Source organism: Anomaloglossus baeobatrachus, chromosome 8, assembly GCF_048569485.1.
Source record: "Anomaloglossus baeobatrachus isolate aAnoBae1 chromosome 8, aAnoBae1.hap1, whole genome shotgun sequence".
NCBI classification, from domain to species: Eukaryota; Metazoa; Chordata; class Amphibia; order Anura; family Aromobatidae; genus Anomaloglossus; species Anomaloglossus baeobatrachus.
In genome coordinates this window covers 155,595,469-155,622,535 of record NC_134360.1, presented here as the reverse complement: position 1 = coordinate 155,622,535, position 27,067 = coordinate 155,595,469, and the positions used below count along the sequence as shown (strand labels likewise).

General features: G+C 51.1%; 1 protein-coding gene across 1 annotated transcript in view; it reads right to left on the bottom strand.

The window, feature by feature from the left end:
* STXBP3 (syntaxin binding protein 3) overlaps positions 1-27,067 on the bottom strand; it is a 164,312-nt gene that overhangs the window by 57,699 nt on the left and 79,546 nt on the right. The window contains exons 11-12 of the mRNA XM_075320950.1: positions 19,889-19,952; positions 19,657-19,722 (exon numbers count right to left, since the gene is read on the bottom strand). Of these exons, the coding sequence (XP_075177065.1) occupies positions 19,657-19,722; positions 19,889-19,952 (130 nt within the window). The remainder of the gene's footprint in view (positions 1-19,656; positions 19,723-19,888; positions 19,953-27,067) is intronic.

The window sequence follows — 27,067 nt, the reverse complement described above, 5'->3', positions numbered from 1 at the left end:
AAGCGGAGGGTCAGAGATAAGCGGGACGTAAACATCCCGCCCACCTCCTTCCTTCCACATAGCCGGCAGGTGCCACGGGACGCAGGTACGCTGAGTTCATCATTCCCGGGGTGTCACACGGACTGATGTGTGCTGCCCCGGGTACGATGAACAACCGGCGCCATTTTAAATAAACAATATTTTGAAACTGAGCGACGAGTACACTACTAACGATTTGTGAGCGATACCTCTGAGCGATGCAGTGTTACATGAGACGACGTCGTGAACGATGCCGGATGTGCGTCACAAAAACCGTGACCCAGACGATGCATCGCACGATAGCTCGTCTCGTGTAAAGCACCCTTTAAGGGTGCTTTACACACTGTGACATCGCTAACGATATATTGTCGGGCTCACGTCGTTAGTGATGCACATCCGGCGTCGTTTGCGACATCGCAGCGTGTGACACCAAAGAGCGACGATCAATGATCGCAAAAACGTCAAAAAACGTTGATACGTCGCTCCTTTTCATAATATCTTATTTTCTGAAAGTTCTAAAAAGAGGTTATATCAGAATCAAATACCCCATTATAGCTAAAGGTATCCTCTGTATCAAAGGCTCTGTATAATCCCACATCACTGACTGAAATCTTCCTGCATGCACTGCCCACAGATAAAAATAATAAATCAGTGGGGGGGGGGGGTCGCAAGATAAGAGCCCATGAATATCTAGGGCTACATTCCTGCAACCTTAGGCTAGGTTCACACACTGCGTTTTTTTGACGCTGCATTTTTGTGCGTTTTTTGCGGCAAGAACTGCACAAAAACGCACCCGCGTCAAAAAAACGCGGCAAAAAACGCACGCGTTTTGACGCGATTTGGTGCGTTTTTTTGCTGCGTTTTGCTGCGTTTTTGCTCACTGCGTCTTTATGCGTTTTTTATCAGTGAACAAAAAAAAAAAAGGTCTGATGTCATTTTCTTCTTCAATGTGTTCTTCATTCTCCACTAGTGTATGCAAAAGAGCAGACAGCTGCAGAACTACAAGGCTCAGCATACTCCATCCAATAGTGTATGCAGGAGAGCAGACAGCAGCTGCAGCACTACAAGGCTCAGCATGCTCCATCCAGGACTGTATGCTTGAGGGAGAGTCAGGGGGACCAGACCTACAAGGCTCAGCATCCTCCATCCAATAGTGTATGCAGGAGAGCAGACAGCAGCTGTCGAACTACAAGGCTCAGCATCCTCCTTCCAGGACTGTATGCAGGATTTCTTTGCCCCCCCCCAAACAAAAAAAATGACGTGGGCTTCGCCATATTTTTGTATGCTAGCCGGGTACAGCAGGCAGGTACGGGCTGCCCCCAACCCCCAGCTGCCTATTTGTACCCGGCTGGGAACCAAAAATATAGGGAAGCCCTTTTATTTTTTAAATTATTTCATGAATTTCATGAAATAATTTAAAAAAAAAAAAAAAAATGACGTGAGCTTCGCCCAATTTTTGAGTCCAGCCGGGTACAACTAGGCAGCTGGGGATTAGAATCCACAGTGCAGGGTGCCCATGCTTTCTGGGCACCCCCGCTGTGAATTGCAGTCCCGCAGCCACCCCAGAAAATGGCGCTTTCATAGAAGCGCCATCTTCTGGCGCTGTATCCAACTCTTCCAGCTGCCCTGATGCCGGGTGGCTTGCTGGGTAATAATGGGGTTAGGGCTAGCTGTATAGCTGGCCCTAAGCCCGAAATTCATGGTGTCACGCCAATATTAGACATGGCCACCATGAATTTCTAGTAAAGATAAAAACAAAAAACACAACACACAGAAGAAGGGAATTTTGTTTACTTACCGTAAATTCCTTTTCTTCTAGCTCCTATTGGGAGACCCAGACAATTGGGTGTATAGCTTCTGCCTCCGGAGGCCACACAAAGTATTACACTTTAAAAAGTGTAACCCCTCCCCTCTGCCTATACACCCTCCCGTGCATCACGGGCTCCTCAGTTTTGGTGCAAAAGCAGGAAGGAGGAACTTATAAATTGGTCTAAGGTAAATTCAATCCGAAGGATGTTCGGAGAACGGAAACCATGAACCAAAAGAACAATTCTTCATGAACAACATGTGTACACAAAAAGAACAACAGCCCGAAGGGAACAGGGGCGGGTGCTGGGTCTCCCAATAGGAGCTAGAAGAAAAGGAATTTACGGTAAGTAAACAAAATTCCCTTCTTCTTTGTCGCTCCATTGGGAGACCCAGACAATTGGGACGTCCAAAAGCAGTCCCTGGGTGGGTAAAAGAATACCTCAATAAAAGAGAGCCGAAAACGGCCGCTTCCTACAGGTGGGCAACCGCCGCCTGAAGGACTCGCCTACCTAGACTGGCATCTGCCGAAGCATAGGCATGCACTTGATAGTGCTTTGTGAAAGTGTGCAGACTAGACCAGGTAGCTGCCTGACACACCTGCTGAGCCGTAGCCCGGTGTCGCAATGCCCAGGACGCACCCACGGCTCTGGTAGAATGGGCTTTCAGCCCCGAAGGAAGCGGAAGCCCCGAAGAACGGTAGGCTTCAAGAATCGGTTCCTTGATCCACCGAGCCAGGGTTGACTTGGAGGCCTGCGAGCCCTTACGCTGGCCAGCGACAAGGACAAAGAGCGCATCTGAACGGCGCAGGGGCGCCGTGCGAGACACGTAGAGCCGGAGTGCTCTCACCAGATCTAATGAATGCAAATCCTTTTCACATTGGTGAACTGGATGAGGGCAAAATGAAGGTAAGGAGATATCCTGATTGAGATGAAAAGGAGATACCACCTTAGGGAGAAACTCCGGTACAGGACGCAGAACCACCTTATCCTGGTGAAAAACCAGGAAGGGGGCTTTGCATGACAGCGCTGCAAGCTCCGACACTCTTCGGAGTGAGGTAACTGCCACTAGAAATGCCACCTTCTGCGAAAGACGTGATAAAGAGACATCCTTCAGCGGCTCGAAAGGTGGCTTCTGGAGAGCAGTCAGCACCCTGTTAAGGTCCCAGGGTTCCAGCGGACGCTTGTAGGGTGGAACTATGTGGCAAACTCCCTGCAGGAACGTGCGGACCTGCGGAAGCCTTGCCAGGCGCTTTTGAAAAAATACTGAGAGCACCGATACTTGTCCCTTGAGAGAGCCCAGTGACAAACCCTTGTGCATTCCGGATTGAAGGAATGAAAGAAAAATGGGTAAGGCAAAAGGCCAGGGAGCAAAACCCTTATCAGAGCACCAGGACAAGAAGATCCGCCACGACCTGTAATAGATCTTGGCGGACGTTGGTTTCCTGGCCTGTCTCATAGTGGCAATGACATCCTGCGATAAACCAGACGACGCTAGGAGCCAGGACTCAATGGCCACACAGTCAGGTTGAGGGCCGCAGAATTCAGATGGAAAAACGGCCCTTGTGACAGCAGGTCTGGGCGGTCTGGAAGCGACCACGGCTGACCCACCGTGAGATGCCACAGATCCGGGTACCACGACCGCCTCGGCCAATCTGGAGCGACGAGAATGGCGCGACGACAGTCGGATCTGATCTTGCGTAACACTCTGGGCAACATCGCCAGAGGAGGAAACACATAAGGCAGTCGAAACTGCGACCAATCCTGAACTAGCGCGTCCGCCGCCAGAGCTCTGTGATCTTGAGACCGTGCCATGAAGGCCGGTACCTTGTTGTTGTGCCGTGACGCCATGAGATCGACGTCCGGCGTTCCCCAGCGTCGACAGATCTCTCGAAACACGTCTGGGTGAAGAGACCATTCCCCCGCATCCATGCCCTGACGACTGAGAAAGTCTGCTTCCCAGTTTTCTACGCCCGGGATGTGAACTGCGGAGATGGTGGAGACTGTGGCCTCCGCCCACAGCAGAATCCGCCGGACTTCCTGGAAGGCTTGACGGCTGCGCGTGCCGCCCTGGTGGTTGATGTACGCGACCGCCGTGGCGTTGTCCGACTGTATGCGGATCTGCCTGCCCTCCAGCCACCGATGGAACGCCTTTAGGGCTAGATACACTGCCCTTATCTCCAGAACATTGATCTGCAGGGAGGACTCTATCGGAGTCCAGGTTCCCTGAGCCCTGTGGTGGAGAAACACCGCTCCCCACCCTGACAGACTCGCGTCCGTCGTGACCACAGCCCAGGATGGGGGCAGGAAGGATTTTCCCTTCGATAGAGAAGTGGGAAGAAGCCACCACTGAAGAGAGGTTTTGGCTGCAAGGGAAAGAGAGACGTTCCTGTCGAGGGACGTCGACCTCCTGTCCCATTTGCGGAGAATGTCCCATTGGAGTGGGCGCAGATGAAACTGCGCGAAGGGAACTGCCTCCATTGCTGCTACCATCTTCCCCAGGAAGTGCATGAGGCGCCTCAAGGGGTGTGACTGGGCCCGAAGAAGAGATTGCACCCCTGTCTGCAGCGAAAGGTGTTTGTCCAATGGTAGCTTGACTATCGCTGAGAGAGTATGAAACTCCATCCCTAGGTAAGTCAGTGATTGGGTCGGTGTCAACTTGGACTTTGGAAAGTTGATGATCCACCCGAACCGCTGGAGAGTCTCCAGAGCGACGGTCAGGCTGTGTTGACACGCCTCCCGGGAGGGTGCCCTGACTAGGAGATCGTCTAAGTAAGGGATCACCGAGTGGCCCTGAGAGGACCGCCACAACAGATGCCATGACCTTGGTGAAGACCCGTGGGGCTGTCGCCAGGCCGAAAGGCAATGCCACGAACTGAAGGTGTTCGTCCCCGATGGCGAAACGCAGGAAGCGTTGATGCTCGGGTGCGATCGGCACATGGAGATAAGCATCCCTGATGTCGATTGATGCTAGGAAGTCTCCTTGTGACATCGAAGCGATGACAGAGCGGAGAGATTCCATCTGAAACCTTCTGGTGCTCACATGCCTGTTGAGCAGTTTGCGGTCCAGAACGGGACGGAATGATCCGTCCTTCTTTGGCACCACGAACAAGTTGGAGTAGAAGCCGTGATCATGTTCCTGAGGGGGAACGGGAATCACCACTCCTTCTGACTTCAGGACGCTCACAGCCTGAAAAAATGCGCCGGCCCGAGCTGGGGGCGGAGATGTTCTGAAGAAACGAGTCGGAGGACGAGAGCTGAACTCTATCCTGTAACCGTGAGACAGAATGTCTCTCACCCATCGGTCTTGGACATGTGGCCACCAGGCGTCGCAAAAGCGGGAGAGCCTGCCACCAACCGAGGATGCGGTTCGAGGATGCCGGGAGTCATGAGGAGGCTGCCTTGGAGGCAGTGCCTCCGGCGGTCTTTTGGGGGCGTGACTTAGACCGCCACGCATAAGAGTTCCTCTGGCCCTTCTGTGGCCTGTTGGACGAGGAGGATTGGGACTTGGCTGAGGGCCGAAAGGACCGAAACCTCGATTGTATTTTCCGTTGCTGAGGTCTCTTTGGTTTGGACTGGGGTAAGGACGAGTCCTTTCCCTTGGATTCCTTAATAATTTCATCCAATCGTTCGCCAAACAATCGGTCGCCAGAAAACGGCAAACCGGTTAAGAATTTCTTGGAAGCAGAGTCTGCCTTCCATTCGCGTAGCCACATGGCCCTGCGGACTGCCACAGAGTTAGCGGATGCCACCGCTGTACGGCTAGCAGAGTCCAGGACGGCGTTCATGGCGTAGGACGAAAAAGCCGACGCCTGAGACGTCAAAGACGCAACTTGCGGAGCAGAGGTACGTGTGACCGCATTAATCTCAGACAGACAAGCTGAGATAGCTTGGAGTGCCCACACGGCTGCAAAGGCCGGGGCAAACGACGCACCTGTGGCTTCATAGATGGATTTCTATCTGCCTGTCAGTGGCATCCTTGAGCGATGAGCCATCTGCAACTGATACTACAGATCTAGCCGCCAGTCTAGAGACTGGAGGATCCACCTTGGGACATTGAGCCCAACCCTTAACTACGTCAGAGGGGAAGGGGTAACGTGTGTCATTAAGGCGCTTAGTAAAGCGCTTGTCCGGAAATGCTCTGTGTTTCTGGACAGCATCTCTGAAGTTAGAGTGATCGAAAAACGCACTCCGTGTACGTTTGGGAAACCTAAACTGGTGTTTCTCCTGCTGTGAAGCCGACTCCTCTATAGGTGGAGTTGGGGGAGAAAGATCTAGCACCTGGTTGATGGACGCAATAAGGTCATTTACTATGGCGTCCCCTTCAGGTGTATCAAGATTGAGAGCAACGTCAGGGTCAGAGTCCTGAGCTGCGACGTCCGCCTCTGTTGTTGTCTCCCAGGAGAGTGATCACTGAGGGTATATAGCCAAAAGCAAAACAACCCGGCCGAGCAGAGAAAATATATACAAATATATATATATATACTCCGGCACCCTAGGGGAACCAGCACCGGGTGACCGGTGTGGCTTACCGACCGCTCAAAGCGGTGTGTGTCCACCAGATTCCCTGCCTAGGTCTCCCAGAGCTGTGATCCGTCCTTCAGAACTCGTTCCTGAAATCCTCCACCGGCAGAATGTGTAAAAAATGGCTGCCGGAGCTCTCAGGGGAGGAGGGAGCTGTGGGCGGCGACTAATAAAGTGCGGGAATCTGGTGCCCCACAGTGATCAGTGAGGGGGGGGAGGAAACCTAAAAGTATGCTCCAGCCCTCACTGCCGACGTCAGGTCGACCGTCCCGCCCTTACCCCTGACTGGCAGGCCCAGGGGCGGGAGTTCTGGTACTAGGCCGCAATGAAGCCGGGGACTAAATTTAATACCGCGGCCGAAAAACAGGTGCGGTCGGCGCGGAAGTCCCGGTCGTCACAAAAACCAGCCGCAGCTGCGGCGTCTGTGACACAAGCGCTCCATGCACCGTCCCCATGGGGACCCAGAGTACCTTTGGATGCAGGGCCCTGTCCCTGATGATACCAAGTCTCCGGTCCGGCAGATTCCCACAGGGGCTGCGGAGGGAGCCCGGTCCCAGGCCCGGTCCCAGTGAATGGATGACCGGTTAGGATCCCACTTCACCCAGAGCCTCTATGGGATGGTGAAGGAAAACGGCATGTGGCTCCAGCCTCTGTACCCGCAATGGGTACCTCAACCTTAACAGCACCGCCGACTCAGTGGGGTGAGAAGGGAGCATGCCGGGGGCCCTGTGGGGGCCCTCTTTTCTTCCAACCGATAAAATCAGCAGCTGCTGCTGACTAAAATGGGAGCATGCGTGGATGTGTGCCTCCTTCTACACAAAGCATAAAACTGAGGAGCCCGTGATGCACGGGAGGGTGTATAGGCAGAGGGGAGGGGTTACACTTTTTAAAGTGTAATACTTTGTGTGGCCTCCGGAGGCAGAAGCTATACACCCAATTGTCTGGGTCTCCCAATGGAGCGACAAAGAAAAATATTTTTATTAGAAATAAAACACAACACAATTAGTGACTCCATCTTTATTGAAATAAAGAACCCCCCCTCCGCAGTAATCCTGGGTCAGGGTCCCGTGCCGTCCAATCCGGATCCAATATCATCTGATCGGTTTGCTGGAAGGCAAAGCGATCAGATGATGTGTCAGGATCAAGTGCCTGAATCCCATCACACATCAGCTGATTGTATAAACGGCTTTTATACAATCAGCAGATGCATCGGTGCAAAAAAAAAAAAAAAAAAAAATAAAAAAAAATAATACTCACTTATGTGCTGATTACCGGCAGCTCCTGGAGCGATGGGGCGGGAGTCTGATCCCGTCCGATCGCTGCAGCAGCTGCCGGTAATCAGGGATGAAGTCTCCTGACGCATCCGCTGATACCGGCCGGGCGCCCGCGTCACCGCGATACTTACGATCACCTGATGCGTCAGGTGACTGCATCAGGTGATCCATCGCCAGGTCCTGCATCCATCGGAGGATTCCCGGCCGTCTGCACACAGCCGGAGCGGCGATACCGTGAAAGGAGATGGGAGCGGGCATGGCACCGGGAGTCTGCAGACAGGTGAGTATAACTTTTTTTTTTTTTTTCTACTGTTAACTTTTGTTTTCGCAGCCGCTTCCACCTCCTGCCTGTACATGGCGCCGCACGGCAGAATACATGCACAGGACGGAAGGTGGACGCATCGGTGACGGTACCGGGAGGATTCACGCTTCTGTGTTAACTGACAGAAGGAATCCTCTTCCTGTACATGTCACTTTACTACCCACCTCCTGCGTTTATAGCTGCGTTTTTGGTCTTAGAAACGCACCAAAACGCAGCTATTTGCGTTTCTCATTGCGTCTTTCAACATCCCATTGAACTCAATGGATGAAAAGCGCAGTGAAAAAACGCGGGAATAATTGACATGCTGCGTTTTTGTGGCACCACAAAAACGCAGCTGAAAAAAAACGCTGTGTGCAGACAGCAAAAATGAAAACAGCAAAGTCATGCAGTTTTCTGAGCAAAAACGCACCCGAAAACTGCGCAAAAACGCCGCGAAAAACGCACTGTGTGAACTTACCCTTAAGGTGGTGTCACACATAGTGACGCAGCAGCAATCACGACCAGCGATCTGACCTTATCAGGATCGCTGGTGCGTCGTTACATGGTCGCTGGTGAGCTGTCAAACAGGCAGATCTCACCAGCGACCAGCTCCCAGCCAGCAGCGACGCGTGGAAGCGTAACTAAGGTAAATATCGGGTAACCAAGGAAAGCCCTTTCCTTGGTTACCCGATATTTACCTTAGTTACTAGCGTCCGCCACTCTCACGCTGCCAGTGCCGGCTCCCTGTTCCCTGCACTCCTAGCCCCAGTACACATCGGGTTAATTACCCGATGTGTACTCCAGCTACGTATGCAGGGAGCAGGGAGCCGGCACTGGCAGCGCGAGAGCGGCGGTGCTAGTAACTTAGGTAAATATCGGGTAACCAAGGAAAAGGCTTCTTGGTTACCCGATGTTTACCGTGGTTACAGCTTACCGCAGGCTGCCAGAAGCTGGCTCCCTGCTCGCTTCAGTTCGTCGCTCTCTCGCTGTCACACACAGCGATGTGTGCTTCACAGCGGGAGAGCAACGTCCAAAAAATGAAGCAGGACATTCAGCAACAACCGGCGACCTCCCAGCAGGGGCCAGGTCGTTGCTAGATGTCACACACAGCGACAGCGACAGGATGTCGCTGCTACGTCACAGAAAATGGTGACTTAGCAGCGACGTAGTTGTCGTCGTCGCTATGTGTGACACCACCTTTACTTTTCCCCTTTGCTAATAAAACTGATTCATTATAGAGGATCACAGCAAATAAAAAATAGAGTCGGAATATTCCAAATCCAAAGCCAAAATTACTGTAACACGTCAGGAAATTGTTATGTATACATGCATTTGCCAAAATAAATTAAGCACTTGGAAAGCACTGAATAATGATTTACTCCAATAATTGCCTGATCTAGATCAAAATTTTTGTACTAAACAGTATATGAAAATATAGTGGAAAGTTCTGCACTATTAGCACAAATACATCAAAATCTGTGAGTTCCAGAGGGTTGAGTTTTTTTCTGAATGTGTCATCATTAGTGAGGAGGGAGCACTGCCTTGCTCAGTACGTGTAACAAGTACCGTAGTTGGATGCTTACAAGTTAAAATATAGGAGGGCACCAACTCTGGGATCACCCCTGGCACTAAAAATATACTAATAAAGAGAATTTTGTTTACTTACCGTAAATTCTTTTTCTTATAGTTCCGACATGGGAGACCCAGACCATGGGTGTATAGCTTCTGCCTCCGGAGGACACACAAAGTACTGAGCATATACACCCCATGGATAACCAAATCTAGCCAGTTTAGTGCAAAAGCTGAAGGAGGACATCCACCCACAAGTAGAGATAGAGTCTACAACAACAGCCGGTGAAAACACACGGAACAAGAAAACTGCCAACAGGCAACAGGGAGGGTGCAAAATTCTCTTTTTCTTCATCGTTCCTTATGGGAGACCCAGACCATGGGACGTCTCAAAGCAGTCCATGGGTGGGAAATAAACAGAAAACTGAGAAGTAGGCAAAACCTAACTTCACAAATGGGCGACAGCCGCCTGAAGGATGCGTCTGCCCAAGCTCGCATCTGCCGAAGCATGAGCATGCACTTGGTAGTGCTTCGAAAAGGTGTGCAGACTAGACCAAGTGGCAGCCTGACAGACCTGCTGAGCCGTAGCCTGGTGCCTGAAAGCCCAAGAGGCACCGACAGCCCTGGTCGAGTGCGCCTTGATCCCCGGCGGGGGAGGCACCTGAGTGCACTGGTAGGCATCGGATATGGCCGACCTAATCCAACGGGCTAGGGTCGGTTTAGAAGCCGAGAGACCCTTGCGCTGACCTGTGGTCAGCACAAAAAGAGAGGTGCACCGCCTAAGGACAGCGGTGCGTGACACATAGATCCGGAGCGCCCGCACCAGATCTAAAGTATGCAACGCTTTCTCAAAGCGATGCACAGGAGCCGGACAAAAGGAAGGCAATGAAATGTCCTGGTTAAGGTGGAAAGGAGACACCACCTTAGGGAGAAAGTCCGGAGTCGGACGGAGAACCACCTTGTCTTGATGAAAAACCAAAAAAGGTGACTCCGAAGAGAGTGCAGCCAAATCAGAGACTCTCCTGAGAGAAGTTATGGCCACCAGAAAAACGACTTTCTGTGAAAGTCGAAACAAAGAAACCTCCCTAAGAGGCTCAAAGGGGGGTTTCTGTAAGGCCGTGAGGACCAGATTAAGGTCCCAGGGATCCAAAGGCCGCCGGTTAGGTGGAATGATGTGAGATGCGCCCTGCATGAAGGTGCGCACCTGGGCCAGTCGGGCGATACGCCGCTGGAACAACACTGACAGAGCCGAGACCTGACCCTTAAGGGAATTGAGGGATAGTCCTAGCTGCAGACCGGACTGTAGAAAGGACAGGATGGTTGGCAAGGAGAAAGGCCAAGGGGCATGCCCGGAAGAACGACACCAGGACAGGAAAATTCTCCAAGTCCTGTGGTAAATCTTGGCCGAGGAAGACTTCCGAGCCTGAGTCATAGTGGAGATGACTTCGGGAGGAATGCCGGAAGCCGTCAGGATCCAGGACTCAAGAGCCACGCCGTCAATCTGAGAGCTGCAGAATTCTGGCGGAAAAACGGACCTTGTGAGAGAAGATCTGGGCGGTCCGGGAGATGCCACGGCACCTCTACGGACAGACGGAGCAGGTCTGGGTACCAAGCTCGCCTGGGCCAGTCTGGAGCAATGAGTATGACCCGACGGCCCTCCATTCTGATCTTGCGCAGGACTCTGGGCAAGAGAGCTAGAGGGGGAAACACGTAAGACAGACGGAACTGGGACCAATCCTCAACCAGCGCGTCCGCTGCAAAGGCCTGAGGATCGTGGGAGCGAGCCACGTAAACCGGGACCTTGTTGTTGTGACGGGATGCCATTAGATCCACTTCCAGAGTGCCCCACTTGCGGCAGATCGACCGGAACACTGCCGGATGCAGAGCCCACTCGCCGCTGTCCACGGTTTGACGGCTGAGATAATCTGCCTCCCAGTTTTCTACGCCTGGGATGTGGACTGCGGATATGGTGGACTTGGAGTCCTCCGTCCACTGAAGGATGCGTTGAACCTCCAACATTGCCAGGCGGCTGCGAGTCCCGCCCTGGTGATTGATGTAGGCAACTGCTGTCGCGTTGTCCGACTGGACTCGAATGTGCTTGCCCGCCAACAGGTGGTGAAAGGCTACGAGAGCTAGAAGCACAGCTCTGATCTCCAGCACATTGATCGAGAGGGCTGATTCGGACGGAGTCCAAGTGCCCTGTGCTCGGTGGTGGAGAAATACTGCTCCCCAGCCGGATAGACTGGCATCCGTGGTGAGAATCACCCAGGACGGGATCAGGAAGGAGCGTCCCTGAGACAGAGAGAGGGGCCGAAGCCACCACTGAAGAGAGCTCCTGGTCTGTGGCGACAGAGCCACCAACCTGTGCAAGGAAGAAGTCCGCTTGTCCCAACAGCGGAGAATGTCCAGCTGCAGAGGACGCAGATGGAACTGGGCAAAGGGAAAAGTTTTCGGGTCGGGGTCAGAGTGGACTTGGGCAGATTGACAAGCCACCCGAATTGAACAAGAGTGGCGAGGCGAGAGTGAGCGAGACACTCCGCTGACAGTCTGCACTGGATGAAGCCTTGACAAGAAGGTCGTCCAGGTAAGGAATCAATGCCAACCCCTGGAGGTGCAGAACCGCAACCACTGCTGCCATGACCTTGGTAAATACTCGAGGGGCCGTGGCTAACCCGAAGGGGAGAGCCACGAATTGGAAATGTTCCTCTCCGATTGCAAAACGTAGCCAACGCTGGTGTGAAACTGCAATTGGCACATGCAGATAGGCATCTCTGATGTCGATGGATGCCAGGAAATCTCCTTGGGTCATGGAGGCAATGACTGATCGCAGAGACTCCATGCGAAAATGCCGCACCTGAACATGCTTGTTGAGAAGCTTGAGATCCAGGATGGGCCGGAAGGAACCGTCCTTTTTGGGGACTAGGAAGAGATTTGAGTAAAAACCTCTGAACCGTTCCCTGGCGGGAACCGGTACAATTACTCCGTTGGCCTGTAAGGATGCCACGGCCTGAGAGAAGGCGACGGCCTTGGAGCAGGGGGGAGTTGACAGAAAAAATCTGTTTGGCGGGCTGGAAGAGAACTCTATCCTGTAGCCGTGGGAGATGATATCCCGCACCCACTGATCGGAGACGTGTTGAAACCACACGTCGCCAAAGTGGGAGAGCCTGCCACCGACCAAGGACGTTGCTGGCTCGGCCAGATAGTCAAGAGGAGGCTGCCTTGGTGGCGGAAGCTCCTGCGGACCTTTGTGGACGCGGCTTCTTGCGCCAGGTGGGCTTCTGGTCCTTGGCTGAGTTAGTGGACGAGGCCGAGGGCTTAGAGGCCGCCCAGTTAGAGGAACGAAAGGAACGAAACCTCGACTGGTTCCTGCCCTGGACAGGTTTCCTGGGTTTAGTCTGTGGCAAGGAAGTACTCTTCCCGCCAGTAGCCTCCTTAATAATTTCATCCAGTTGTTCACCGAACAGCCTGGACCCGGCAAATGGGAGCCCAGCAAGGTACTTCTTTGAAGAAGCATCTGCCTTCCACTCTCGAAGCCACAAAATCCTGCGGATAGCGAGGGAATTAGCGGAGGCCACCGCAGTGCGGTGAGAAGCCTCCAGCATGGCAGACATGGCGTAGGCTGAAAAGGCTGAAGCCTGGGAAGTTAAGGCAACCAATACAGGCATAGAGTCCCTAGTGAGGGAATGCATCTCCTTTAGGGAAGCAGAGATGGCTTTGAGAGCCCACACTGCTGCAAAGGATGGGGAAAACGAGGCCCCTGCCGCCTCATAGACAGACTTGGCCAGGAGGTCAACCTGGCGGTCAGTGGGATCCTTAAGTAAGGTGCCATCAGCCACAGATACAACTGTCCGGGCTGAGAGTCTAGACACCGGAGGATCTACCTTTGGTGAGTGAGCCCACTCCTTGACCACCTCTGGTGGAAAAGGAAAACGGTCATCAGAACCACGCTTTGGGAAGCGTTTGTCAGGACAGGCTCTGGGCTTGGACACAGTGGCTTGAAAACTGGAGTGGTTAAAGAACACACTCCTTGTTCTCTTAGGCAAGGTAAACTGGTGCTTTTCTGCCAGAGAGGGTTGCTCCTCTGATACTGGCGGATTGAGGTCCAGTACAGAATTAATGGACGCAATCAAATCACTAACATCCGCATCACCCTCGGTCAGATCAATGGGGCACATGGAGGTGGCGTCCGAGCCCCCAGTAAAGACATCCTCCTCGTCCTGCGAGTCGGCTCGTGAATCGGAGCCGTGGGACGAGGAAGGAGAGGGGACCCTGCGTCTCCTTTTAGGAGGACGGGGTCTGGGAGCAGATGAAGAATCCTCTGTGAGCTCTGCAGAGCGAGCCGAAGCAGCAGAGGCACCCTGAGAAGGGGGCTGATGCATGCTCAGCAGAGTCCGGGACAACTCTCCCATGGAGTCGGCAAAGGACTGGGAGATAGCCTTAGAAAACGATTCTACCCAAGCCGGGGGTTCAGCCACCGGGGCCGGAGGGACCACTGGGGAGACTCCAGGCTGAGGCACCACCATGTTAGAGCAGGCATCAATGTGGATATGTGCTCGGTTCAGGCAGTACGAGCTTACATGCAGTGCATATTGAGTACAGCCTTGCAGCCTTGCTCCTAGTGTGAGACATGCTGCTGAGGTGGAGGCTCTGCAGTAAAGAACACACTCCTTCAGAATGACCCCCAGAGAGTGTATAAGAAAGTCCACAACCAGAGGTTGTGGCTTACCAGACCGTTTTGTGTGCCCTCCGGATCCCACAGCTCGGACCCCCAGACAGGTGTAGAGATGCAGCAGCCAGCGCCGATCAGTGTGAGAACGCTGATAAAATGGCGCCGGAGGGAGGAGGGGGGGCGGGGCCTAGTCCAAGAGCGGGAACCGGAGGGCCAAGGAGATATACAGGGGAGGGAAACATCTCCTCAGAGAGGAGTGTCCTCCCCTGTGCTGAACGGCCGGTGGGCGGTGCCGCACTGTCCCTCTGCATGACTGACACGCAGGGGCAGTGAAAACGAAAATAGGCCGCAGGCGAAGCCGGGGCCTAAATTTTACAATGCGGCCGGCGAGCAGGCACCCTCGGCGCGGTTCTCAGGTGAAAACCAGAGAACCGGCCGGAAATGTCACCAAAGTAACCTGACACACTCTCCCCAACAATAAAGATGCAAAGGACCCCCTGCAATAACGTCTCAAATACTTAGCTTGTGAGACGCAGGGCCAGGTCCCTGAGGGATGAGTGCTCCGTCCGGCAGGGTCCTGAAAGGGCTGCGGATGGAAACCGGTCTCCTGCAAAGCAGTGAGAACCGTGCTGGCTCCCACTTCAAGCCAGAGCCCGAGGGATGGTGAAGGAGCGCGGCATGTAAGGCTCCAGCCTTGAAATCAACCTTAACAACACCGCCGACACAGTGGGGTGAGAAGGGACATGCCGGGAGTCCAGCTTGGACCCGCTTTTCTTCAAACTCTTTAAAATCAAAAATCAGATGAGAATGCATGTGTGGATGTGTGCCTCCTGAACACAAAGCATTGAACTGGCTAGATTTGGTTATCCAGGGGGTGTATATGCTCGGAGGGAGGAGCTACACTGTTTAGTGTAGTACTTTGTGTGTCCTCCGGAGGCAGAAGCTATACACCCATGGTCTGGGTCTCCCATAAGGAACGATGAAGAAAATATGTTTTACTAGGGAACCATTAACCCTGTCTATTTAACTCCCTGTTGGGTGCTATGTACTTAATTTGTTCTATGCTGATTAAAACAGGAGGTTCTCAATGCATTGCATTTTTTTTTTCCACAAAGTTTTTTGTTGTATTCTATGAATCTATGAATTGTTGCATGTAGTGCACATTTATTACCCAGAATCTACTTTGCAAATTGCTGCAAGTTATTAACACTACTGAGTTGCTTGATGTAGTCTGTTCAGACCTGTGTGATATTTTATGTTTGATGTTTTTTAAAGGGTTTTAATCTGTCTTGTTCACGGTTGCTTTTGACAACTTGGGTGTTGTTTGTTCCATTTTATACAGCCTTTTCAATAAAGATGTAAATTATTTACTTCAAAACTTCATGTCTGGTGATCCCTCGTTTTTTGGCACTACTGTTCTCTTTGAGTACTTGGATGCTCGGATTGGTGCAACTCGAGTACCTCAATATAATAGAAGTCAATAGGGGATTCCAGCATTTTTGAGGGCGGTTTCCCAGAAAATTACTTGATTCCCATATTAACTTCCATTATACCCGGGTATTCGAGTCACACTCATCCGAGCATCCAACTGCTAGTTACACGTACAGAGCATGGTAGCGATTACTCATCACTAGTGCTGAGCGGACCTGGGCTGTAAACGTCCGGATCCGTGCGGTTTCAGGGCTATCCCCGGGCCGGACCCAGGTGTGGGATTCCGGCTGCACGATCCGGAAGTGGCAGTTAATAAAAATGAAAAAAAAAACCAATAAATAAAATGAGCGTTTCATACTTACCAGACTCTGTGTCATGGCGGCACTCTGCTTCCCGATCGCGCTTTCACTTCCTGTACTGTGCACGCAATCACACAGCTTTCAGTGTTTTCCCCGCCCACCGGCCGTCCTCTCAGCTGTGATTGGTTCCTGGCTGACGCGCCCCCAGCCTGTGACAGTCTCTGCCGCGGTCATCGCTTATCGCGGCTCAGTAATGGGCTGCACTCAGAGCGGGCAGTCGTGCTCTATAGCTACTTGCTCTGACATGTAGCAGAGCTGGATGTGTCGGCGTGGGACTTCTCCTGTGGATTACGTCAGAGATGCAGGGTTTCTTTGCGGCTTAATAAAGTGGTGAAGGAGGAGTGTTTGTACTTTATTTCAAATAAAGGATTGCTCTCGGTGTCTGTGTTTACTTACTGTCATTTACAGGTTTGTGTGATGCAGGTATCTGATAGACGCCTGTGCTATCACACAAACCTAGGATTTAGCAGCAGCCGTGCACCGCTGCTAACCCCCGCTATTACCCCGACTGGCACCGCATCACGCCAGCGGGAAGAGCCAGTAGCGCACACCGGTATGGTTGCTTTTAACAGATGCGACCATACCGGACGGCTGTGGGCTGAGGATACACTAGCCCCCAGCCGGCATTATCATGGCTGGATGTGAAGATTAGGGGGGGACCGCACATCGTTTTTTATTTTTACTTTCACCGGAATCAGACGTGCGAGGGGCTCACGCGAGTCTGCCATGGCAGCATTCGGCAAAGCCTCGCACGTGTGACTCTGGGCACACATACAGCGCGACAGCTGGGGCTGCAGCCGCGCGCTATAGCTGTGCTGACGAGTGTTTACCACCGTGACCGACAGTGCACTGCTTACCCTGCCCACCGGCCGTCTTGGTGCCTGTGATTGGTTGCAGTTAGCTGACACGCTGCCACTCAGGATGGGGGCGAGTCTAGCTGCAACCAATGCGAGCCGGTGGGCGGGGAAAACCATGAATATTGAATTGTCGGCTCCGGAAGGTAACAGCGTGACCTGGAAGGAGTGTGCTGCCATGACAGCGCCTCGGTGAGTATGCTGCGCTCGCTCCTAGCCCCTCCACAAATGTTTTAACCCTCCGGATTCCGGTCCCCATTGACTTATATGGGCACCGGACTCCGGAGCGGATCGGATTATTTTTTATATCTGTCAGTGATCCGCCGGCCCCGGATTATTGGCCGTTCGATCAACTTTACTCATCACTAGTCAGCATGCATTAGTTTGTTGTTTTCAGAGCCAATAAAAATTCCAACCTTTATTTTGGCCTTGTTTAGCACACTGAAAACTTTCTACTTCAGATACTGTAAACAAATTTCCATCACGGTCAATTGCAACTTCAATTTTTTTATTTTTTTATTTTTTTTTTTATTAAAGGGAACCTGTCAGGTGCAATATGCACCCACAGCCACAAGCAGTTCTGGGTGCATATTGCTAATCCCTGCCTAGCAGATCCAGCCTATAGTAGCACAGATAAAAGAGATCTTTAGAAATACTCTCTGCTGCCATCGCAGCCGACTCTTGGATTTCGGCTCAGTGTGCATGATGCCGGACTTTCGGTCATGAGCAGCACTATGAAGCCGGGTGTACGCGTCCTGGCATCAAACTCATGTAGCATGACCGAAAGTCTGGGATTATGTGCACTGAGACGATGTCCAGCATCACACGCGATGGTTAGAGAGGTGAGCACGACCATCCTCTGACGCTGCGCATTCATTTGTATGTTAGTATACCCACACGCTAGCCTCATTAGCATAACATAAAGGATCTTTAGGAATACTTTTTCTAAAGATCCCTTTATGTATGCTACTAGATACAGGGTCGGTTAGACAGGGATTAGCAATATGCACCCAGAACTGCTCGTGGAACTGGGTGTATATTGCACCTAACAGGTTCCCTTTAAGCCAAGTTTAATATGCAGTGGTAGAAGAAACTTGAAGTGGCTAGACCAGTTATTTGTGTTGTACATTATACCAACCAACTATGGGCTCAACTGTGAGAGAGGCCAGTGTCTTTTTGTAATGACTGCTGTCATCACGACTGTTCCATAGGCAAAGAAACACATGCTTTATGTACCCTTACTATAGGCCAAGTCACCCTGCCACCACTTTCAGGTCAGCACAAATTTTCCACTTATGTTCGGAGGATTTGATCATTTTGAAAATTAACTCCATAGAAGCATTAATTTTTCAATTCAACCACATGAGCCATATGAAACAGATGTTTTTTTTCTTACCATTGTGGACCAGGGAAGCTTTCAAACTCGTTTTGCTAGAGTATGATTTGCCTCCATTTATCGGAAATATGTGCCATATAATTCCACCATAAGATCATTTACATCAGTGCAGAAACAGATTCTGCCTTCCATTGCATAGTAATCAGCTAACTTGGTATGTCAATGATGAAAGGGTGAAGTTATGGTGGCTTGTGGTAGCAAATTCCATTCCTGAAGTCTAGAGGCTAGCAGTTCCAACTTTTTTTTTTTTTTTTTTAGATAATGACAGCACTCTTGCCAGATCATCTAAATCTGATTGGCTCAACAAATGTGTCTGACCATCTGGTTGCTCTGGATCAGGTAATACATTATGCCAAGCAACATGTTCTTCAGGATTAAAACTAATCAATTTCCCCTGCGGTTCCTGCTGCAGGAGGGGAAGACACTGGATTCTTTACATTGCGTGGGACTTGCTTAAGAGCAGACTCACAGTCAGGATACACAAATTTGTGACTCGCTTCTCTTTGAATATCCAGCCTTGCAGCATGGTGCTGTGAGGCACCAGGTCACCTGCCTTGTTGGTACATAGCCGCTGCGGCGGTGGTTAGCGCACGGCGTCGCACCTTCAAGGCATAGATTAGGGACCCACTTAGAGGTTCGCCGTGGCGTGGCAGTGGGCTTCATACAGTCTGATCAGAATGTTAAACCAAGAACCTCATGTTCAGGTATTTAATTTTTGCCTATCGGCTTTAGATCAAAGTGTGATTTTGGGACCTGTGATTCATGTCTTTTTCTAGTTATTGCACATTGATAAATAACATCCCAAGATATGGCAAGAGTGAATTAAACAACCCAAGATAGGGGAGAGCAAAAAAAGAGTAAAAGTAGATAAGTGGGCATAACCTGGGCCACGTAAAAAAAAAAAAAATAGAGCAGCAAAACTACTCAGTTGCCGGCTAGTGAGCATGATGTAGGATGCGTCATGCACCCAGGCTTCAGAAGAAGGAGGATGGTGATCGCCGCAGAGAGGAGACGTCAGACCGGAGAGAGGAGGCACCGGACCGGAGAGCAGAGACCCCCATTGGACCAGACTGCCCCTTAGGGGAATATTATAAAAGTGTTTTTTACATTCTACACAGTAACCTGGGCTCTTGTATACAGTATTCTGGAATCTGTATATAAGAGCTCAGTGGTGGTGGCCAGCTTATAGTCGCCAAATCTGGTGGCGACAGGCTCACTTTAAGGTCTATAGTAAGACCCATATTACGACCAATATATGTCTGGAGATTACCAAGCTGGGTGATTGCTTTATTTGAAATGGTTATGGCTGAACTTAGGCATAGAATGACATTCACATCCTTTTGGTTATATAATGTACCTGTACAGTCTCAGCTTCCTGCAGCTACCACCAGAGTAACATGCAGCTAAGATCCTTATCAAGCAGATACTATATTTATGTACAGAAATAGCTTCTTACCTTGCTGATTTGTTTTCGGATATGAGGCATTTTTTTCATTAAACTGGATAAGTTGCCGATGCTTAGCTGTATAAAAGACAATTTAAGACATTAAATGACATTGGGGTGGAAAAAAAAAATGCAGAAGATTCCAACAGATATAAAACAGCAGAATATTTGTAGCTCTAATAGTTAATATTTTTATTAAAAAAAACACTGGAATACAATACTGGATATTCTCAATATTTATTACCTTTCCATTTCCTTCTGTTTGTTTTTTACTGGAAGAGATTTCTTTAACAAGTTTAGGGATTTCTCTGTTAAAAAAAAAAACAAACAAAAAAAAACAAAAACAATAATGATAGCATATTAGAATTCATAGAAAAAGGCCTGCCACTGCTCGTCTTAGCTGAAACAGTTTAGAGATGAAAAAGTTGAAAAAAGTTAAATAAAATGCTAAAATACCACTAATTAGAAAAATACACTTGTTTTGTCTAGAGAAGTGTTCACTGCTGTACACTGAATACTTTACATTCTATAAAAGGGTCTTCAGTGTTGTCCCACAAATAGGTTTGCAAAAATGTGACTTATGTACTCACTTCTGTGATATGTTGTATGTTATTTCCATCTCCTTTACCATGAACATGCTATGATAGCTTGCCTGTCAGTAACAAGTAGGCGGCAATTTTGATGTTCTACAGTAATTACCTTCTTACATAAAACAAGCGCAATTTACTAAAAAAGAGAATTTTGTTACTTACCGTAAATTCTTTTTCTTATAGTTCCGTATTGGAAGACCCAGACCATGGGTGTTTACCTTCTGCCTCCGGAGGACACACAAAGTACTACAATTAAAAGTGTAGCTCCTCCCCCTGAGCTTATACACCCCCTGGTAGCCAGTCCTAGCCAGTTTAGTGCAAAAGCTGAAGGAGAATAGCCACCCACAAGTAGAACCGAGTAAGAACCGGAACAACCGGAGACTCTGTCCACGACAACAGCCGGTGATAACACACAGAACAAGAAAATTGCCAACTGGCAACAGGGAGGGAGCTGGGTCTCCCAATACGGAACTATAAGAAAAAGAAGTTACAGTAAGTAACAAAATTCTCTTTTTCTTTATCGTTCCTTTGGGAGACCCAGACCATGGGACGTTCCAAAGCTGTCCCTGGGTGGGAATAAACAGAAAAAACTAAGAAGTAGGCGGAGCCTAATTTCACAAGTGGGCGACAGCCGCCTGAAGGATGTGTCTGCCCAAGCTCGCATCTGCCGAAGCATGAGCATACACTTGGTAGTGCTTCGAAAAGGTATGCAGGCTAGTCCAAGTGGCAGCCTGATAGACTTGTTGAGCCGTAGCCTGGTGCCTAAAAGCCCAAGAGGCACCGACAGCTCTGGTCGAGTGTGCTTTGATACCCGGCGGGGGAGGCACCCGAGTACTCTGGTAGGCGTCCGAAATGGTCGATCTAATCCAACGGGCCAAGGTCGGCTTAGAAGCAGAGAGACCCTTGCGCCGCCCTGTGGTTAGCACAAAAAGAGAGGTGCACCGCCTAAGTGCAGCGGTGCGAGACACATAGATCCGGAGAGCACGCACCAGATCTAGAGTATGCAGCGCTTTCTCAAAGCGATGAACAGGGGCCGGACAGAAGGAAGGCAAGGAAATATCCTAGTTAAGGTGGAAGGGAGAGACCACCTTAGGAAGAAAGTCCGGGGTCGGACGGAGAACTACCTTGTCTTGGTGAAAAAACAAAAAAGGTGACTCCGAGGAGAGCGCAGCCAAATCAGACTCTCCTGAGAGAAGTTATGGCAACTAGAAAGGCCACCTTTTGAGAAAGACGATACAAAGAAACCTCCCTAAGGGGCTCGAAAGGGGGTTTCTGCAATACCGTGAGGACCAAGTTAAGGTCCCAGGGATCCAAGGGCCGCCGATAAGGCGGAATGATGTGAGACGCACCTTGCATGAAGGTGCGGACCTGAGCCAGCCGGGCGAGACGCCGCTGGAACAGCACTGATAGAGCTGAGACTTGTCCCTTGAGAGAGTTGAGGGACAGTCCTAGCTGCAGACCGGACTGTAAAAAAGACAGAAGGGTCGGCAACGAGAATGGCCAAGGAGAATGGCCGGAAGAGCGACACCAGGACAGGAAAATTTTCCAAGTCCTGTGATAGATCTTGACGGAGGAAGACTTACAGGCCCAAGTCATAGTGGAGATGACTTCACGGAGGAATACCAGAAGCCGTCAAAATCCAGGACTCAAGAGCCACGCTGTCAATTTGAGTGCCGCAGAATTCGGGCGAAAAAATGGACCTTGCGAGAGCAGGTCTGGACGGTCCGGAAGATGCCACGGCATCTCCACGGACAGTTGGAGCAGGTCCGGATACCAAGCTCGCCTGGGCCAGTCCGGTTCAATGAGGATGACTCGACGGCCCTCCATTCTGATCTTGCGCAGGACTCTGGGCAAGAGCGCTAGAGGGGGAAACACGTAGGACAGACGAAACTGGGACCAGTCTTGAACCAGAGCGTCTGCGGCGAAGGCCTGAGGACCGTGAGAGCGAGCCACGTAAACCGGAACCTTGTTGTTGTGACGGGATTCCATTAGGTCCACGTCCGGAGTGCTTCACTTGCGGCAGATTGACTGAAACACTGCCGGGTGCAGGGACCACTCGCCACCGTCCACGGATTGACGGCTGAGATAATCTGCCTCCCAGTTTTCTACGCCAGGGATGTGGACTGCGGATATGGTGGACTTGGAGTCCTTCGCCCATTGAAGAATGCGTTGGACCTCCAACATTGCCAGGCGGCTGCGTGTCCCACCTTGGTGATTGATGTAGGCAACCGCTGTCGCGTTGTCTGACTGGACTCGAATGTGCCTGCCCGCCAACAGGTGGTGAAAGGCTAAGAGAGCTGGAAGCACAGCTCTGGTTTCCAGCACATTGATTGAAAGGGCTGACTCGGACGGAGTCCAAGTGCCCTGTGCTCTGTGGTGGAGATGTACCGCTCCCCAGCCGGATAGGCTGGCATCCGTGGTGAGAATCACCCAGGACGGAGTCAGGAAGGAGCGCCCTTGGGACAGGAAGAGGGGTCGAAGCCACCACTGAAGAGAGCTCCTGGTCCGTGGCGACAGAGCCACTAACCTCTGTAAGGAGGAAGGCCGCTTGTCCCAACAGCGGAGAAGGTCCAGCTGCAGAGGACGCAGATGGAACTGGGCAAAGGGATCCGCCTCCATGGAGGCCACCATTTGACCCAGCACCTGCATCAGACGCCTGAGGGTATAACGGCGGGGCCTCAGCAGAGAGCGCACCGCCAACCGGAGTGACAGCTGTTTGTCTAAGGGCAACTTCACAAGTGCCGGCAAAGTCTCGAACTGCATCCCTAGGTACGTGAGACTCTGGGTCGGAGTCAGAGTGGATTTGGGAAGATTTGACAATCCACCCGAATTGGGCTAGGGTGGCGAGAGTGAGCGAAACACTCCGCTGACAGTCTGCGCTGGATGTACCCTTGACCAGAAGGTCGTCCAGATAAGGAAGCACTGCTAACCCCTGGAGGTGCAGGACCGCAATCACTGCCGCCATAACCTTGGTGAATACCTGAGGGGCCGTGGCTAACCCGAAGGGGAGAGCCACGAATTGGAAATGATCCTCTCCTATTGCAAAACGTAACCAACGCTGATGTGACACTGCGATTGGCACATGTAGATAGGCATCTCTGATGTCGATGGACGCCAGGAAATCCCCTTGGGTCATTGAGGCAATGACTGATCGCAGAGACTCCATGCGAAAATGCCGCACCCGGACATGCTTGTTGAGAAGCTTGAGATCCAGGATGGGCCGGAAGGTACCGTCCTTTTTTGGAACTAGGAAGAGATTTGCGTAAAAACCTCTGAACCGTTCCTGAGCGGGAACTGGGACAATCACTCCGTTGGCCTGCAAGGACGCCACGGCCTGCGAGAAGGCGGCGGCCTTGGAGCAGGGGGGAGTTGAGAGAAAAAATCTGTTTGGAGGGCTGGAAGAGAATTCTATCCTGTAGCCGTGAGATATGATGTCTCTCACCCACTGATCGGAGACTTGCTTTAACCAAGCGTCGCCAAAGTGGGAGAGCCTGCCACCGACTAAGGACGTGGCTGGAGCGGGCCGAGAGTCATGAGGAAGCTGCCTTAGTGGCAGAACCTCCTGCGGTCTTCTGCGGACGCGCTTTTGGGCGCCAGTTGGATTTCTGATCCTTGGCTGAGTTAGCGGACGAGACGGAAGGCTTAGAGGATGACCAGTTGGAGGAACGAAAGGAACGAAACCTCGATTGATTCCTACCCTGGGCGGGTTTCCTGGTCTTGGTTTGTGGCATGGAAGTACTCTTCCCGCCAGTAGCTTCTTTAATGATTTCATCCAGCTGTTCACCAAACAGCCGTGAACCAGCAAAAGGGAGCCCAGCAAGAAACTTCTTGGAAGAAGCATCTGCCTTCCACTCTCGAAGCCACAAAATCCTGCGGATAACAAGAGAATTAGCTGAAGCCACCGCAGTGCGGTGAGCAGCCTCTAGCATGGCAGACATGGCAGACATGGCATAGGATGAAAAAGCTGAAGCCTGAGCAGTTAAGGTAACCATCTCAGGCATAGATTCCTTGGTGAGGGAATGCATCTCCTCTAGAGAAGCAGAGATGGCTTTGAGAGCCCACACTGCTGCAAAAGTCGGGGAAAACGCGGCCCCCGCAGCTTCATACACAGATTTGGCCAGAAGGTCAATCTGACGGTTAGTGGAATCCTTAAGTGAGGTGCCGTCAGCCACCGAAACAACGGTCCGGGCTGAGAGCCTAGACACCGGGGGGGTCTACCTTTGGGGAGTGAGACCACTCCTTGACCACCTCAGGTGGAAATGGAAACCGGTCATCAGAACCACGCTTTGGAAAGAGTTTGTCAGGGCAGGCCCTGGGTTTGGTCACAGCGGTCTGAAAACTGGAGTGGTAAAAGAACACACTCTTCACTCTCTTAGGCGAGGTAAACTGATGTTTTTCTGCCAAAGAGAGTTGCTCCTCTGACACTGGCGGATTGAGATCCAGCACAGAATTAATAGAAGCAATCAAATCACTAAGATCTGAGTCACCCTCAGAGAAATCGATGGGATACATAGCCTCCGAGCCCCCAGTGAGGGCATCCTCCTCATCTTGAGAGTCAGCTCTTGAGACAGAGCCGTGGGATGGGGAGGGGGAGGAAACCCTGCGCCTTCTCTTAGAAGGACGGGGTCTGGGATCAGATGATGAATCCTCCGTGAGCTCCGATGGACGGAGGTCAGAGGATAGGAGTCCTCTGTCAAGAGTATTAGAGGCACCCTGTGAGGGGGGCTGATGCATATTCATCAAAGTCCTGGACAAAAGCCCCATGGACTCAGCAAATGACTGGGATATGGACCTAGAAAAGGACTCTACCCAGGCCGGGGGTTCAATCACAGGTGCAGCAGCAGCCTGAGAGACCACTGGGGGTGAGACTCCAGGCTGTGGCACCGCCAAGTTAGAGCAGACATCACAATGTGGATAGGTGCTCGGCTCAGGCAGCAGGAGCTTACATGCAGTGCATGCAGAATCAAGCTTTGGAGCCTTGCTCCTTGTGTGAGACATGCTGCTGGAGTGGGGGCTTTGCAGAGAATGAACCCCAGGGAGAATATACAGAGGTCCACAACCGGAGACCGGCTGTGGCTTACCAGACCGCTGAGCGCGGTGTTGTGTGCCCTCCAGATCCCGAAGCCCGGTCCCCCAGTCGCAGCACCTCAGCAGAGATGCAGAATGCAGGATGTCCCAGAGCAGAGTGAACTCTGCCTGAGAAGAGGGCGCTCCTATAAAAGAGCGGGAACTGGAGGGCTATAGAGACCTGCAGGGAAGGAGGGACGCCCCAGCAGTGGGGAGTGTCCCTCCCCTGTGTAGAACGGCCACCGGGAGGAGCCGAACCTGTCCCTCTGCATGAGTGACATGCGAGGGCAGGAAAATGAAACTAGTCCTCCGGCGAAGCCAGGGCCTAAATTTAAGCGGCGAGGCCGACAAGCAGGCACCATCAGCGCGGTTCTCAGGCAAAAGCTAGAGAACCCACCGGAAAAGTTAAAACAATCACATACAGCATACTCTCACCTTACAATAAAGAACCGGGACCCCCAACATAAACGTCTCAGGTACTTAGCTGCTGAGACGCAGGGCCATGTCCCTGGGGATGAGTGCCCCGGTCCAACAGAATACTCAAGGGGCTGTGGATGGAGACCGGACTCCTGCCAGGCATGGAGACCGTGCTGGCTCCCACTTCAAGCCAGAGCCCAGAAGGGATGGTGAAGGAGCACGGCATGTAAGGCTGCAGCCTTGTAAATCAACCTTAACAACACCGCCGACAGTGGGGTGAGAAGGGACATGCCGGGAGTCCAGACATGGACCCGCTTTTCTTCAAACTCTTTCCAAAAGTCAAACAAATCAGATGAGAATGCATGTGTGGATGTATGCCTCCTGACACAAAGCAATAAACTGGCTAGGACTGGCTACCAGGGGGTGTATAAAGCTCAGGGGGAGGAGCTACACTTTTTAAGTGTAGTACTTTGTGTGTCCTCCGGAGGCAGAAGCTAAACACCCATGGTCTGGGTCTCCCAAAGGAACGATAAAGAAAGGTAATTTAAAGGGAACCAATCACCAGGATTTGCGTATATAACCTAAAGCCAGTGCTATACTGGCACTATCAGGCTGATTCTATACACACCTTTAGTGGTCAGCTTGGATGTTTAGGTTTTGAAATCTAAAAAAAAAGTAAAAATCATCAGTTTCTTGAGTGACAGCAGCTGAGGATCAGATAATATCTGGGGGGTATTCATAGTTATCCCCTCCCCCTGTTAGAATTAGCATAAATATTATACAAGAAATGTACTTTTTGACTTGCTGGACCTGTGCTGATGTCATACACATGAGACCAGAAGGGGCAGGGCCTCAGCCAACAAAGCTGATACCAGGAAGGAACATTTTTCTGTTGACTGAGGCCCTGCCTCCTCTGGTCCCATAGTTATGACCTCAGCACAGGGTCACAAGTCAAAAAGTAAATTGTATAATATTTATGCTAATTCTAACAGGGGGAGGGGATAACTATGAATTCCCCCCAGATATTATCTGATCCTCAGCTGCTGTCACTCAACAAGCTGAAAATTTTATAAACTTTACTTACTTGGATTTCAAACTATACATCCAAGCTGACCACTAAAGGTATGTATAGAATCAGCCTGATAGTGCCAGTATAGCACTGGCTTTAGATTATATTAAAAAATCCTGGTGATTGGTTCCCTTTAACGTGTATTTATAATGGATTTTCTTTTATTCCCGGAAAACACATTTAAAAGGGGCTGTCCAGTCTACATCCACAAGTCAGAAGTCACTTTGTGTCACTATGACTGCAGACTTGTGAATCCTCACATTGCACTAACTGTGAGTAT